General features: G+C 47.5%; 1 protein-coding gene across 1 annotated transcript in view; it reads left to right on the top strand.

Moving 5' to 3' along the window:
* PRDM10 (PR/SET domain 10) overlaps positions 1–17,108 on the top strand; it is a 126,858-nt gene that overhangs the window by 100,682 nt on the left and 9,068 nt on the right. Inside the window, 8 exon segments of the mRNA XM_058289420.1 lie at positions 3,422–3,601; positions 5,498–5,608; positions 6,560–6,715; positions 6,717–6,761; positions 8,103–8,246; positions 8,664–8,834; positions 10,013–10,153; positions 16,316–16,496. Coding sequence (XP_058145403.1) covers positions 3,422–3,601; positions 5,498–5,608; positions 6,560–6,715; positions 6,717–6,761; positions 8,103–8,246; positions 8,664–8,834; positions 10,013–10,153; positions 16,316–16,496 — 1,129 coding nt within the window.

Raw genomic sequence — 17,108 nt, 5'->3', positions numbered from 1 at the left:
AGAGCTGGACTTGAGATGCATGAAAGCCTTCATGCCTCATGTTCAATTCAGTTCTTATAAAATTAAGGGGGAAAAGCTTGCCTTAATTTCCCCAAATTCAAATCCCCGAACAAATAGAGCAATACCGAGTCTTCTAAAAGATTCTGAATATAGGGTAAGCAGAACTGAACGGCGACGGAGGGCGTCCTAGGAGGAGGATATATTTACTTACCATTCGAATCGACAGACGTCTATTGCATTTATATAGTGTGAGATCCTGGTACTGAGCCCTGGTGGCAGCAGGATGCTTACCTAGCAGAGTCAGGAATTCCGTGGAAATGTCAGAAGGCAAGGATTAAAATAAATGATAATAAGTTCTAAGTAACCTGCCTAGATAGGAAGCAGAGAAAACACTTGCAGGAGACTCTGGGACAAAAGTTAAACAAATGTGAAAACAATCAAATGTGCTTTGTGGGGAAGTCAGATGACGGTGCAGGTGTCCTTGAGAGACACTCTAGTGACTGCCTGCAGGCCACACGTCGTGGAAGCGGAACAGCACTCCCGGTGGAACCAGGAGGCAAAACTGACTTTAAAAGGATGTGTTTGTGTAGAGTGTGAAGACAGGGTGGTGCTGAAAGCTGCAGTTTTATGGACTGTGTCATAGGCTCTGATTCGACAGCTTTCCCTGCAGAGAACTCTGCAGAGAATGCTAATGTGAAAAGTATCGAAGAGTCTAGGTCTTCTTCCGTTTTAAAATTTTTAGCGTTTTTTGCCTTTTAACGAATTTTATCTAAACGGATCCCTGCCTTGCAGTGCTAGTGGCAATGGCCATCCGCCATCCTAATCCATTCAGCGTTTTCCGAGGATCTGTTTTGTGCCAGATCCTCAAGGTTTTAGGGCCTAGGGATACAAAAAGGTTTTCTGTTTCCATTTCTCCTCTTTTCTCACCCGGCGTTCTAAGGTTGGGTCGGCGAAGCAGAACCACTATGAGTATTTTGGAATAAGAGGTTTTTTGGGGGAGAACCAACTTAATTATAGGAGGAGGTGGAGAAGAGAGGGTGTGACAGGAGACGCTGGGGGGTCGGCGAGAAGGCGCGGGTGCACCTGCAGAGCAGGGCTGGGTGGGCCAGTGAAACGCAGCCGGGAATCAGGGAGCCCGGCGCAGCGTGTGGAGGAGAGCCGGGCGGTCGGTGGACACGGGGTGTCTGTGTCGGGGGTGAGAGCAGCTGGCTGGGAAGCGGGAGAAGGAGCACAAACGGAAATCCCCGGGCCCCCCGCCCCCACCACCACCTCAGCCTCCTCGACGGCGGAGCGGAGCGCCGCTGCTCCTGCTCTGGCCGGCCCCTCTAGCCTGGAGCCAACTGGGCAGGGCCTTCTGCCTATCACCCAGGTGGACACCGTACAAAACCACCGCATACCTCCAGTCCATTTTTCGGGCAATGGCCAGAGTAACTTTTCTGGAGAACACATCCGGTATCACGTCCCTGAGGAAAAGCCCGTCACGGCTCTTCACTGGCTTGAGGGTAGATCCCAAAGCTCTTCCCAGGCAGGCACAGGTCGCACCGCGACGTGCACCTGCTCACCTCCGCGCCCCCTTCCTCCTGCGCTCTGGCTGTCCTGACCTGCTTGTGGTTATCCAGGTGGGGTGTCCTGTTCCTCTCGGGGCATTTGACTGTGCCCCCCACCCCCTCCCCACTTGAAATGGGCTATCAGCCTCTCCCGTCATTGGCCGCTGAGGTCAGTTCACACCCGGGCGTTTCTAGGTCTCCCCCACATTGGAAACAGTGCTTCTTCTATGTGTTCCCATAAGACCTTTTACCCAGACCCCGTCACACTGTTTGTTATGCGATGTTGTAGCAATGTGTCCTGCTAAACTGCAAGCTCCATGCGGGCAGCATAGCTGAAGACAGGTAGGGCCTTTTGACTCTAAGGAGCCCACAATTTAATAGGGAAAGTAGACAAGTAGATTAAAAAAATATTAATAATGCTATAATGATGAATAAAATGCTATGGGAGATATTGACTCTACTTTGAGGTGAAAGGGAAACTTCCTAGGTGAGGTGGCACTTTTTAATTCATTCAAGGGTAAGAGAAGGGGTGGGATAAGGAATGAGGGATTCAAAGTGGAGGGAGAAGGAGGGACCAAGAAGATACCATGCCCAGAGGTTGGTGAGGTGTAGCGAGGGTGGGGTGGTGGGTGGTAAGGGGGCAAAAAATGGGATGAGACCAGAGAAGCACATTCAGGCCAGCTGGTTATGCTGAGTAATTCAACTTAGGAGGATGTGAGCCCATAAACATTTGGAGCAGAGGCTGTGGGAAGGAGGGAGAAGAGGCCCATCCATATCCCAAACACCTGAGGCAGAAGTGATAGGCTCTTGTGCCCGGATGGAAGGGTAAAAAATGGATGGCGAGCAATCGAACCTACAACTTGACAGGATAGAGGTTTAAGAACAAACAAAACACTGGAAGTAAAAAAGTCGACAGAAGGAGAGAGAGTGGGCTGGATGAGGAGTGTTGGTTTTGGAGATGTTACGTAGGCAGTCCACAAATACACGCCTGTCACGCACACTCATGCGTGGTCTTTCCGTTAGGCTTTGGGATTTAGGTCTTGATTCATTGAAGGGCAAATTGGTCTGTTTTATGGGAAGAGGTAGGGAGAAATGCATGGGAATTGTGTAGAAACACGACGTAAATCCAGTAGTAACTGTCATTCTTTATTATCAATTTGTCCTGCAGTTCTTTTTTTTTTTTTTTTTAAAGATATATTTATTTATTTAATTCCCCCCCCCCCCCCGACCCCGGTTGTCTGTTCTCTGTGTCTATTTGCTGTGTCTTATTTCTTTGTCCACTTCTGTTGTTGTCAGCGGCATGGGAAGTGTGGGTGGCGCCATTCCTGGGCAGGCTGCACTTTCTTTCACACTGGGCGGCTCTCCTTACGGGTGCACTCCTTGCACGTGGGGCTCCCCTATGCGGGGGACACTTCTGCGTGGGGCGGCACTCCTTGCGCGCATCAGCACTGTGCATGGGCCAGCTCCACACGGGTCAAGGAGGCCCGGGGTTTGAACCGCAGACCTCCCATGTGGTAGACGGATGCCCTAACCACTGGGCCAAGTCCGTTTCCCTGTCCTGCAGTTCTTAATAACAAACTTGTTCCATGTCTCATGGGGTCTCCTCTGTGTACATGCAGTCTTTTGTCTCAAGAACCAGCATGTAGCTTTCCAACTGAACGGGTGTGTTACGCCACGACTCCCTGGAATGCACTTCCTTGCTAGGGAACAGAGTAATTCTGACATGTCCTCATAAGTTCTAGCACTGCAGAAACTCAGGTGCATCTTGGTAGGTTGTGGTTACTGCTAACTTTTAGTGATTTTTTTTTTTCTTTTTGTCCCTTCAATTAAATTTTTTATACTCACTCACCCTCCTTTAAAAATTCTCTGAATAGCGAAAAGATAAACTACGGGAACACATGCAACGGATGCATAACCCTGAGAGGGAGGCCAAGAAGGCTGACCGCATCAGCCGCTCCAAGACCTTCAAGCCACGCATCACGTCCACGGACTACGACAGCTTCACGTTCAAGTGCCGCCTTTGCATGATGGGCTTCCGGAGACGTGGCATGCTGGTCAGTGTCCCAGGCCGTGGGCCCCCCCCGATGGCCCCTGTCCTTTGCTTTTCCTTTGCACTGGGTTCTTTTTATTTTTTTTTCACACGGGGCAACTCTTCTTGTGGGGCGCACTCCTTGTGCATGGGGCTCCCCTACGCGGGGGACACCCCTGCGTGGCACGGCACTCCTTGCTTGCGTGCATCAATGCTGCGCGTGGGTCAGCTCATCACACTGGTTAGGAGGCCCTGGGTTTGAACCCTGGACCTCCCGTGTGGTAGGCGGACGCCCTATCCATTGAGCCGAATCCGCTTCCCTTGCACTGTGTTCTGTCCTCAGTTATGTCTGTCAGGAGGGCTGGAACAACTGGAGGCCGACAACCCCTGTCGTGGCTGGCTAAAGGCCACCAATGCAAAGCACCAGAAATAGGTTGGCTTCATAATAGGAGTCTATTAGAGTAAAAGCTTACGGTTCCGAGGCTGTGAAAATGTCCAAGTCAAGGCACCTTCAGGATGCTGTATCGGCTGCTGGCGAGCTCAGACTCCTGTCACGTGGCGAGGCAAATGGCAGCTGGTGCCTGCCGAGGTCTCTGCCTCGTGCCACCCCTGCCCCCAGCCCACATTCTCCTCCAGCTCGAGGCTCTCGGGGTTTCTGGGTCTTTCTGGGCCTGCGGGCAATCCTGGAGTCCTCTCTCGTGGCAGGGTAAAACGGCAGCTCTTCCTCTCCTCTCCCCTCCGTTTACACGGGACTCCAGTAAAAGCGTAAGACCCACCCTGGGTCCTGCAGTCTAGTCAAGGGCCTTTAACTGAAGCGATCTAATCAAAAGGTCCTGTGCCTGAACCTCACCAGCAGGTCTCACCACATAAATAGGTTTTGTTTTTGAAATTATAGCTTTATTCCCCACCCCATGACTCCCTCATCTGTTGCGGGTGGGTTTTTTTTCCTCTCATTGTTTACTCTCGATGTCTGCTCATTGTCTGTCTGTGGTTTTTTACTCTTTCTTTAGGAGGCACCAGAAACCAAACCTGGTGCCTCTTGGGTGGGAGGCAGGCGCTCAACTGCTTGAGCTACATCCGCTCCCCATAAATAGGTTTACATACACAGGAATGACTTAGCTTGGGAGCAGAATTTTGGGGGGTCCACAAAAGACTCAAACTAGGACCATCCCCAAGCTAGAGCTGTTTCCTTTCCAATCTCCCTTCCCCTGTTTCACCCAGTTCTTTTCTGGCAACCTCTTGGAAGAGGTCTCCTGTTGCTTTTCACCTCTGGTTTTGCTTCTCTTCTATTTCCCTCTTCTCTTTCTTGTTCTTCTGTTTACTTTGTGGTGAGGTCTTTTGCCTCTTCCCCGGCTGTTCCCTTTTAATGCCTCCTTTCCAGATATGAAACCGCAATAGATGGAAGCTTCCTCTGAAGGCAGGGTTAGCCCCAGGTTAGCTGAAGCATCGGTACAGCCAGTTCTCTGCTGCTGATTCATTTGGCCTTTGTACAGTTGTGGAGTATGTTTCTACCAGAAGCCAGAAAGTCGTGGAGCGAGGTTTAAAATTCAGAACCTTAGCCTGTGTCTCTGGCATAGACCAGGTCACTAAATAATGAAGACAGGTTTACATCAGGAGAATTCACCGAAGACATTCTTGCAGTGCTCCTTATTCCAACCGTAGTTCTTTCAGCCAAAGCCTCTTAGCAGGATCCACAGTGACCCAGTTCTCCTTCAGTACTGGCTGAATTACGCTAATTCCTATAAACAGTGACTGTTAACATTTTCATGTTAGATGGGTCTGGTGATGCTCCTTCTGCCCAAATGCCTTGTGCTTGGAGTAACAAGAGAATTGTAATGTCTAGAGGCCAATACCAGAGGCATTTGTTTATCTTCTGTTTGTAATGGGGTCTGTTTCTTTCATGGGCTTTTTTCCCCTTTAGGTAAATCACTTATCCAAGAGGCATCCAGACATGAAGATAGAAGAAGTGCCAGAGTTAACTCTACCCATCATCAAACCCAACCGGGACTACTTTTGTCAGTATTGTGATAAGGTAAAAGGAGCCGGTTTGTCTGCGTGTGTAAATATATGCTGGGTCTTGCCGCTCTCTCAGCAGATGGTGCCCTGTCTCTCAGTAGTTTTCCATTCCAACAAGAAAGGGGTGGAAACGCAGCTTCACTGTAGGCCAAATATTTTTTTCTTAAGTATTAGTTGACTTACTTTGTTTAACTTATTGTCTCTTCTCTTGGTAATTTTTGTTAAAAAAGAGACCTATTCTAAGAACCTTGTCTATGAATTCATTCTAAATTCCTAAACTATGAAATAAGAGTGTAAAATGCACGGTGGATTTAGGGTTTCCAGGAGATTGAATAGGATTTGAAAAAGCACTCTAGTTGTACTGTCCCATTCGTTACTTTTATGCAGCTACAAAAAAGACAGAATACACATTTATTGTTTCATTGGTTTCTCTACTATTGCTTCCCTATATAAAGTACCTAGGTTATATTTCAAAGATAGTCTCCACTGGTTAATCAACCTCAGCTTAAAAGTAAGAATCATTTTTTAAACTAGATTCACCACTAAAGATGCTACTTGCTATTAGACTCACCATTCTGGAAGGTTCTTTGGCACCTGGTATCAGCTACATAAATCAAAGGAGAGCTTTCACAGCAAGGCTAAAGGATCAACTAACTTTAAAACAAATTTCTTTCTATGACTATATAGCTACATTTTTAACTTTTAACTTTATGATGAAGGGTTTTTTTTTGCAGTTACTATCTTAGATGTCTAAATTCAAGAAACATGTCTAGCCTATCTATATTACATTCTTATTTTATTCTAATTGATGTGAAATCCCTATTAGACTTCATATATCTGTCCATGTAATTGGGGGGAGGGGCTACCCAAATCTTTTCTCTCATTTCCTTCTCGTAGACTAGTCAGTTTTCTTTAAGCAAGAAATTGGAACCTTACTTTTCATGTTTGTAAATACTGGAATTTGCAGGTTTATAAAAGTGCCAGCAAGCGCAAAGCCCATATTCTGAAGAACCACCCAGGTGCCGAGCTGCCACCCAGCATTCGGAAACTTCGCCCCGCCGGTCCGGGCGAGCCAGATCCCATGCTCAGCACCCACACGCAGCTGACCGGCACGATCGCCACCCCCCCCCGTCTGCTGCCCCCACTGCTCCAAGCAGTACAGCAGCAAGGTACGGGGGCCCCTGACCCAGCTGAGGGTGCACACCCCATGTGAGGAGTGGCTTGCTGTGCCTCCATGGCTTCTTCCGGGGGCTCCAGGAAATGTGTTCCCAGCTCACACGGCTCATGGGGGGCCATGAGCAAAGACTGGAGAGAGGAGGTTGCAGGCCTGACCAGAAGTGGTGGCATGCGATCACCTGAGCTGTGTCCTGGGCCTGCGGAGGGCCTCGTATCTGAATGTTCAGTGCCTACGGTGTGTGAGCTCAGGCTTCCAGAAGCATCACAGAGGGACCGCTGGGATAGTTCTCTACAAGGGGTCGTTTCTGCTGGGGGATTGAGAGCAATTGCACAGGTGTCAGAGCAGGCAGGGGAGGGCTGTGAGGGTTCAGACTTTGACTGATGCTCTGGGAGTTTTTTGTTGTTTTTTTCATATACTTCTTTATTTTTCATTTTTACAAGATACTTAGCTTATATAAATGTTACATAAAAAATATAGGGGATTCCCATATGCCCTGTTCCCAATCCCTCCCACATTTTCCCATATTAACAACATCCTTCATTAGTGTGGGATACTTGTTACAATTGATAAACACCTATTGGAGCATTGCCACTAAGCGTGGACTATAGTTTACATTGTAGTTTACACTTTCTCTCGCACAAGTGTGTAAGTTATGACAAGATATATAATGGTCTGTATCTGTCATTGCAGTATCATTTAGGACAATTCCCAAGTCCTGGAAATGTCCCCATATTACATCTGTTTTTCCCTCTCCCTGCCCTCAGAACCTCCAGTGGTCACTGCCTCCACATCAATAATAAAAGTTTTTCCATTGCTAGAATAACTGTAAGTCTATGGTAGAATAATAGGAAGTCTACTCTAGTCCATTGTTCATTCCCCAATCCTGAGGATTCTGGGATGGTATGCTCACTCTGCCTCGAATTGAGAGGGGGCTTAGATCCCATGGGGCAGACGGATAGAACTATCTTGCTTGCAGTTGTAGACTCTCTGTTCTTGAGATGGGCATTGTCCATTGTTATCTCCTTGTTGGCTGTCCTAGGCGAGCCCAATGAACTAGAGTAAGTGTTGCCACTCTGTTGAGATTCAGAGCCCAGCTGGCACACGGGCAGTCTGGGATTTTTTAAATTTCCTTTTGGCCTTCTTCTTTTTTCCCTTTTCATACCTTGAGACTACTTTAGGAAGGCCAGGCCCAATCAGCATTGCTCTGCTTTTTCTTTTTTTTTTTACGGTGTAACAGAAAAGACTCCAGGAGCCTTTGGAGAGTTTGCATATGAAAAAGAGTGGAAATAACCAAGTCTCGTAATTATGCTCGGATTTTGCTTTGATTTGTCAGACCAAGATGGTACAGCACATTCGAAAGAAGCACCCAGAGTACGCCCAGCTCCCCAACGCCGTCCACACGCCGTTGACGACAGCCGTCATCAGCGCCACCCCAGCTGTGCTGACCACAGACAGCGCCACGGGGGAGGCCATGGTGGTGAGAACCTGCTCAGAGCTGCCCGCTGCCTCCGAGGGCCGAAACCCTTTCCCTGCCGTGAAACTGGCTGCAGAGCTAGTCCATTCTCCTTGAGTTTTCCACGCAGGATGGGATGCTTATGATTGGGTCTCCAGTTGATGCTCCCCAAAGCTCTCTGTGAAAGGGGCAACAAGAAAGCACCTTGTTGCTCTTCACGGCAAAACTGTCTAGAGTAACGCCATTGAAACCCGATGTATATACATTTTAAATCTCCCAATCATCCACTATCTTCCCAACTTCTTTTTTTTTTTGGCTCAGTCTAATTTGTAGTTCATGATCCACCAGTAAGATAAACTCAATTTTAGTAGATTTTAAAGGCACTGAAATATCTACCTACAGTAGGGTTACCAGCTAATGTGTTTTGTGTGATTTTTCTAGACAACGGACCTGCTAACCCAAGCCATGACAGAACTGTCCCAGACCTTAACGACAGATTACCGAACCCCACAAGGGGACTACCAGAGAATTCAGTATATCCCTGTGTCGCAGGCTACATCCGGGCTTCAGCAACCTCAGCATATACAGCTTCAAGTGGTGCAGGTGGCTCCGGTACTGTACTTACTCACTTCCCTTTCCCTTTCCAAATGCCGTATTGCCCCCGGCACCTGGCAGGCGGCGTCGACAAAAGTAGCCAATTCTCAGCTGGAGGGGTCCTCCCGGAACGTGCTTCTGAGCGTAAGCTCAGGTGCCCTTTCCTAGGGTAAAGGTGGCCCTTTCCTAGGGTGCCGAGGGCTCTCGACTTAGTTGTCAAGAGATTTCAGTCACCCCGGGCTACTCTTTCTGAGCCTGGACAGCCATGGTTCCCTCTGCGTGCTTACCCTTCAGCTCCTGGGTGGACTGCTGGACGACGAGGCAGTTCGATAAACCCCTATCTGGGCGCTGAATGACTCACACGCGTGAGAAGCGCTAAGGAATATCTGATCCCGTCTCTGAGTACATGCAGTCAGTGCCCTGTTTTACAGAGGTGTGACTATTATTCCTTCAGCCAGACAATGAGTAGCTCATCGTTACTGACTAGGGAGCTGAAAGAAGGACTCCTCCAAGAAATACGACTTTTAATTAAGCTGAGGAAGGGTGCTCAATGTGCAAATGAACAAACCTGTTGCTCTGAAATAATTTGGTCTCCAAAAATTCAAAACTCATGCCAGAGCGGGAGGTTGCCACTGTCATCTTTGTGTCTATTCTTTTCTCTGTCTTGTCTTCTTTATGGAAGGGTTCTTAATTCTAGGGTTTGGAGGGCTCTGTGAAGCCCTGAAGTTGCCTATAAAATACGATGTCTATAGTATATAAAAGGTTAAGAACCACTGTTCTGGGGGGGTTAATAGTGACGGTGAAAAGAAATTCTATTTTTTGATTGCTTTTAACTATTAAAGGATAGGCCATTAGTCCATTGGAATTTAAAGGGAAAAGTTTTTTGATTTTTGAGAGTTTCTCGTTCAGCTTTTTACTGGCAGCTTTCTTCTTTTTTCCTCTTTCTCTTCCAGAATTTAACAGCAGCCGCGACTCGTGTCTTATAAGCATATAATTTTTAAAGCTGTCTTCCTCTCTACTGCTTGCCAGCGTGGCTTAGGAGTGGGGTCCCCGGGAGGGAAGCCATGGGCCTCAAGGTCATCCGTTCTTGCATTTCTGCCGAGAGATTGCTGTTAACTGAGCCTTTTCTCTCAAAGCACTTTCCTGAACCTCGGTCAATGTGTATTTGGTTTCGGGGCCTGTTTTTTCCCCTCTAGGCCACTTCGCCTCACCAGTCCCAGCAGTCCACGGTGGACGTCGGCCAGCTCCACGACGCCCAGACCTACACCCAGCACGCCATCCAGGTCCAGCACATCCAGGTGACTGAGCCCGCCCCCTCTGCGCCGTCGTCCGCCCAGGTAAATGCTCCCGTAGATTTTTTAGAGGTTAATATGGCCTTGGGTTATCCAGAGCCGTAGGACGAAGAGACATTCTTTTCAAACTTGTTCTCCTGGACTGCTTTAAATAATATCTGTGTTAGTCAGCCAAAGGGGTGCTGATGCAAAATACCAGAATTGTTGGTTTTTATAAAGGATATTTATTTGGGGTAGGAGCTTACAGATACCAGGCCATAAAGCAGAAGTTACTTCCCTCACCAAAGTCTATTTGGAGCAAGATGGCTGTCGTTGTCTACGAGGGTTCAGGCTTCCTGGGTTCCTACATTCCTGGGGCTTGCTTTTCTCTGGGTTCAAGGTTCTTTCCTTCCTGGGGCTGGCTTCTCTTTCCTCTGTGAGCTTAATTCCTGGGGCTCCAGCTTAAGTCTTCAGCATTAAACTCCAACATCAAAACTCCAACATCATGGATATGTGGGAGTACTGTATATTGTATATGTGAAGTACTGTGATCTAAAACTCTTGTGAAAATAAGCTTAATAATGAGAAAAAAGAAAAGAAAAAGATAGGATGTAGAATTTTTCCAAATTAATATGTATTCTATATCTAACCTTTAAACTCATCGCTATATTCCATTTTACTATTAAGGGAACCTGGCAATATATTGGGCTTCACTTTTCAGGAAGTTTTGGATCACAGAGAGGTTCAACAATGGCAGCAGAGGAATACTGGTGTGGGATGTTATTGACAGGGGACACATGGTTGGCAGGTAGTTCTACAGGGCATATATCCAGGGTACATAAAAATATTTGGATATTTTCATAATGGAAACAATTAAAAACAACAACTGAGGGAGTGCAGAGTTCCTAGCCAGGGGAGCTCTATCACAGTCCCTAAAGGAACAGCAACAATCCCCCAAGTGCAACGGCAAAGACCAAAAAAGAAGGAAGGTCCAACAATGAGCCCTTGATACTAATGACTATGCTTGTGAGCCTGTGCACCTGAAATAAGAACAAGGCCTAGCGCTGCAGGGTGCCTAAGAGTTACCTCCAGAGAGCCTCCGTGTTGCTCAAATGTGGCCAGTCTCGAAGCCAAACTCAGCATGTAAATGCATTGCCTTCCCCCCAGCGTGGGACATGACTCCCGGGGATGAGCCTCCCTGGTGCCGAGGGATTACTACCAAGTACCAGCTGATTATGTGACTAGAAAAGGACCTTGAATAAAAGATTCAGCTCAGACCAGCAGAATATCTCAGTCTACATATAATACCAGGAGTTAAAAATGCTTTTTGACCTGAATCAAGGGGGAAATGGAAAGGACAAATGAGTTTATATGGCTATGAATCTCCATAAAAGAGCTGGGAGGTTATCAGAGGGGTCGCCCTTATGCATACCTCAGCAGAGTCCCAGAGACAGATAACGTAGATACAACCCTAGATATTGGTTCTTCTGAGGGCTACAGAGACCCACAGATTCTATGGTCGTGGCAGATGGAGTTCAGTGCCATGTCAGTAGGCCCTTCTTTGGAGTTTGTGTTTCTGTGTGATGGAGCTGGACTCAGATGTGATCTTTTTTCACAAGCTTTTCCTGTTACTTTACCAGAATTGTAGTTGGTGCTGGGGTTTAATATATACCCAGGGGATCTGAATCTCTGGACTGACAATATGATAGCCAGGAAGTCAACAGACTTCAGCTCTTACACTCTGGTTTATTGGACTTACCCCACTCAACTAACATGGAGTTGAAGAAGGTTAACCACCACACCATGGAGCCAAGAGTGCCTACAGCTGAAAGCAGGAGGATTACATCCAGCATCCATGTGAAATCTAAGCCCCCTCTTGATATAGATGTGGAGTGGACACAACCAATCCAAGGTCCACAGGATGGAGGAATAGAATATGGATTAGAGTGGACTTACTGATATTTTATTCATGAACTATTGTGATTAGTAATTGACGAAAATGTGGCATTGGTATGGAGAAAGTAGCCATGGTGGCTGCTGGGTGTGGGGAATGGGAAGAAGAGATGAGATGTGGAGGTGTTTTGGGGACTTGGAGTTGTCTTGGGTGGTGCTGCAGGGACAATTACCGGACATTGTATGTCCTCCCATGGCCCACTGGGTGGAACGTGGGAGAGTGTGGGCTATGATGTGGACCATTGACCATGAGGTGCAACGATGCTCAGAGATGTGTTCACCAAATGCAATGAATATCTCATGATGATGGAGGAGAATGATGCTATGGGGGGAGGAGTGAGGTGAGGGGGTTGGGGAGTATATGGGGACCTCATATTTTTTGAATGTAATATTAAAAAAATGAATAAAGACAAAAAAAAAAGTTAAACAAAACAAAACAAAAAACTCCAACATCAGAAACCCTCAACTCTGTCCTTTGCCCCACCCTTGGTGGGTGGGGACTCAATGCCCTAATCATAACTCAATCATGCCCAGGTACAGATCAGATTATAAGCATAATCCATTGTCTATTTTTGGAATTCTTAACCATATAAAACTGCTACAATATCTTTTACTTTTGACCTTAATTAAAGACTCTTCTTACCTTTGTCCCCAATTTCTGTATTAGTACTGTAGGCATATTTGCCTTATGTTCAAGCTTCTCCTGTCCCAGTGGAACATGGTGATCTGCTCTCCTCCAAAGAGCACTGACTTTTGCTTCCTCTTCCAAATGGCTGTATGATAGTATGCAATTGCTGAATTGCTTCCGTTATTTTGGAGCTGTGATTTAGTCGTTTATTTCTGTGCATGTATGACTGAGTCTATTATGGAGACAGCATTGCTGTATCCATTCAGAAAACACTTAAATTCTTGCCCTTTGCAAGAAGTTTTACTAGGTTTTGCTTAGAGTCAAAAAGGGAGACAACACGGCGCACCGGTAAATAGGATTTGAAATAAGAGATTTCTGTATCTTAAAGGATGTATACAGGGAAGCGGATGTGGCTCAAGTGATGGAACTTCCACCCACCATATGGGAGGACCCATGTTTGATCCCTGGGGCCTCCTGGTGAAAAAGCAGAAGAGAAAGCATGCCTGCATGGCGAGCCAGTGCCCGCGCAAGTGCCCGTGTGGTGAGTGTGAGTGCCCACACGGTGAACACAAGTGCCCGCGTGGTGAGCCAGTGCCTGCGCAAGTGAGTCGCACAGTGAGATGACAACGCATCAAAAGAGAGACAAGGGGAGAGTCAAGGTGAAGCACAGCAGAGACCAGGAACTGAGGTGGCGCAATTGACAGGGAACCTCTCTCTACATCAGAGGTCTCTAGGATCGAATCCTGGTGAATCCTGGAGGAGAGAAAATGAGAAGACAAGACAACACAGACAGCAAAAACAGCAGGGTGGGAGGAGGGGAAGGGGGAGGGGGGAGGAAATAAATAAGTAAATCTTTAAAAAAAAAAAGATGCATACAGGCCTACCCTAACATTTGCAGGTTCCAGGACAAGACTGCAAATGAAGGTCTGCACGCCTTATGTCTAAACAGTTAAAAGCTCCAGATCAAGCTAACGAAACTGTGGAATAAAAGATGTCCTCTGTACTTCCTAATGACAATATGGGAAAATATACATAAAGTTCATACCAAACAACACAGATAGTGCCGAGTTAAAATTTATTTTATTTTCTGCTGAAGACCGTGAACTGCACTGAAGAGTCCCTTTGAGCACTGCCAACTGGTTTGGGGCACGGGGCAAGCGAGGCTGTCTCCGCTTGCTGGCCCCGTGCCCATCCCTGCTGTGGAGAGCCACAGGAAGGCACTCCCCTCGTCTGCCCCCCATTGATTGGGGTGGGAGGAGGCAGGGCTCTTGGCTCCCCTCTGGAGGCTCTGCGGCTTGCCTCCTCCCTTACCCCACCATGAGTGTGTCGTTCATGGCCATGAGGTACTTCTTCATTCCCCCCAGTCCACACAGGCAGCCTCTGCCCTCACGGTGCCCTGTGTTTCCCGCCCCCACCGGCATCAGGCTTTTAAGTTTCTGGAACCTGAGGCTGGAAGGGCAGCGTGGGCTGCTCAGAGGCCCTGCCAGAATGCAGTGGCCGTCTCAAGCCTGCCCCCTGCTCTTCTCTCCCAGGCTTTGTTCTGCACCTGGGGGTGGACCCCTTGGCCCTCATACCTGAGCTCTGTCCAGTCACCTGCACACGGCCATTCTTGTCCTCCCCCTGCCCCAAGGGGCCCGTGCACCATAGCCAGCGGCAAGCTCCTGAGGGAGACGGGCCCCGGGGAAAGGCTCCTTCAAGCGCTGGAAGTGGGTGCAGGGCCATTTCCATGGCAAGTGGGGTCCTGGAGGGGCACGTACGTCCCAGGGGGGCATGTCTCTTTTGCCCGTGGACCGTTTCCCCTGTGAGGAGGGGCACAGCTGGAGAAGGGCCTGTTCCAGGCAGGACCCTGCCTGCCCAGGTCTAAGGATAACGCTGGGTGAGTTGATAAGTCACGGGCGTTCAGAGGAGACAGCTGATCCAGAGCGGGAGCCGAGGTCTCGGAAGCGTTGGATTTTGACGTGGTGGAGAAAGCAGTATGATCTGAGTAAGCACCGTGACAGAGATGGAAACATGTACATTCATAGAAAACTGTGAGTTATTCTACTTAGGTGAAATATATAGATCAGCGACAGGAAATGATGTTTGGGAAAAAAGGTTGGAATGGTAGTTTGGTGCTGGGTTACGGAAGGCCTTGAATGGCGACTGGGGAGCTTGGGCTTTACTCTGTAGACAGGAGTAAATCTCTCCGCTGGATAGCTCAGTGTGCGTCTGTATTTGTCTGCACTCGCTGGGCTGGGATTAAGCGGGGCAGTTTAATGGAAATCATGACTTCTGGGTCTACTTCAGTTTGTGTTACAGATCGGCTTTGTGACACAGACAAGCTATTTTTTTTTTTTAATGATCTTTTTAATTGTATTTTTTTTTGAAGATACATAGATCACAAAAAATGTTACATTAAAAAATATAAGAGGTTCCCATATACCCTACCCCCCATTCCCCACCCTCCCACCCCCCACATCAGCAACCTCTTTCGTCATTGTGGCACGTTCATTGCATTTGGTGAATACGTTTTGGAGCACTGCTGCACCACATGGATAGCGGTTTACATTGTAGTTCACACTCTCCCCTAGCACATTCAGGGGGTTATGGCAGACTATATAATGTCCTGCATCTGTCCCTGTAATATCATTTAGGACAGCTCCAAGTCCCGAAAATGCCCCACATCAATCCATTCTTCCCTCTCCCTGTCCTCAGCAACTACTGTGGCCACTTATTCCACATCAATTCTACAATTTCTTCCATTACTATTCGTAATAGTTGTATAGTAGAACACCAGTAAGTCCACTCTAATCCATATTTTATTTCTCCATCCTGTGGAACCTGGGATGGTGATGTCCACCCCACCTCTAAATTGAGGGGGCTTCAATCCCACATGGTTGACAGATGTGATTCTCCTGCTTGCAGTGTAGGCACTCTCGGTTCCTTGGTGTAGTGGTTCACCTCCCTATTAGCTGACCTGGGAAAGTCCAACGAACCGGACAGTAGGAGCTGCAACTCTGCTGAGGCTCAGGGCCCAGCTGGCACATGGCCAGTCCAGCGATTCAAGTCTCCTGAGTATACACCAATCCCAGTGTCAGCCACAGTTTCAGTAAAAGTGACAGAAGAGGCTTGTGTAGAAAGGTCACATCTGAGTACAACTCTATCACGCTCAGGAACACAAATTCCAAAGTAGGGCCCTCTGACAAGGCACTGAGCTCCAGAGCCATTTGCCATCACCGCAGAACCTGGGTGTCTCTGTGGCCCTCAGGAGCACCAGCACCTGGAGTTGTACCTACTTTGGCTGTCTCTGGGATCCTGCCAAGGTGTGCATCAGGATGACCCCTCTGATGACCTCCCAGCTCTTTGAAGACTCTTAGCCATATCAACTCATTCAGACAAGCTATTTAGACTCTCAAGCGTTTTTTTTTAATCTTTCTAACAAGATTATTGAAATTAATTTTTAAAATAGATAATCCTTTGAAAACTAATTGGGATTTCATAGTTATAATTGCTTTTCATTCTGTTTTTATTTAAAGAATGATTACATTAGCAGTAATGCCTTCAGTATTTTAATTCTTTTAGGCTGATATATTTGCTTCAGGTATTTGCCCGTCTCTGCCATATTGGAAGGTCAGCGTTTCCCACGCCTGCTTTCTCCTTCCCCATAGGTAGCGGGGCCCCCCTTGAGTCCGTCGGCACAGCAGTCTCAGCAGGGCCTCAGCCCCTCCCAGATCCCGGGCAGCTCTTCGGCACAGGGGCCGTCTCTCCAGCAGCAGCAGCAGCAGCAGCAGGGCTCCTCCGTCCAGCACACGTACCTGCCCAACGCATGGAACTCCTTCCGTGGCTACTGTGAGTCCTAACGGGTGATGCTGTGGGCCCTGGGGAGGACTTGCCGGCCGTTCGCCGTAATTCCACCAACCTCACAGTAGATCTTATGGCCTCAGGCGTCCATTGGCCATCTCCTACACTCTGCAGTGCTTGAGTCAGGTTGAGTTTCATGACGGAATTCAAGGTGGCATTCTGGTCTCCGAGAACCACCCTGATGGGATGTTTTTGAGAGATAGTAACTCTACTGCTGGAGGAAGTTTCGGCAGGTAGTGTCAGTAGTAGAATAGCTGGATGTAGGCTCGGGTGGTGGGAATGGTTCCTTTCTTCCACCAGTATTTACTGAATATTTATTACATATCCCATAGACCCCGGGTACACAAAGTTTAATATTAACGTTAGTAATGACCACAGCGATAAGGATAGCTAGCATTCTTTAAGAACTTATTATGTGCCAGGATCTAGAGCTAGATATACATCTACATCTATTTTTCTGGATTTATATATTTTTATATATATATATATATATATATATATATATAATATATATTCCTTGCATTACTCAAAATCTATGAGTGAAGTGTAATTATTATTTGCATTTTACAGAGAAGGCAATTTAGACGTAGACTAACTTGT

This window comes from Dasypus novemcinctus, chromosome 27 (assembly GCF_030445035.2).
Source record: "Dasypus novemcinctus isolate mDasNov1 chromosome 27, mDasNov1.1.hap2, whole genome shotgun sequence".
Lineage (NCBI taxonomy): Eukaryota > Metazoa > Chordata > Mammalia > Cingulata > Dasypodidae > Dasypus > Dasypus novemcinctus.
This window is presented reverse-complemented; position numbering and strand designations above follow the sequence as displayed.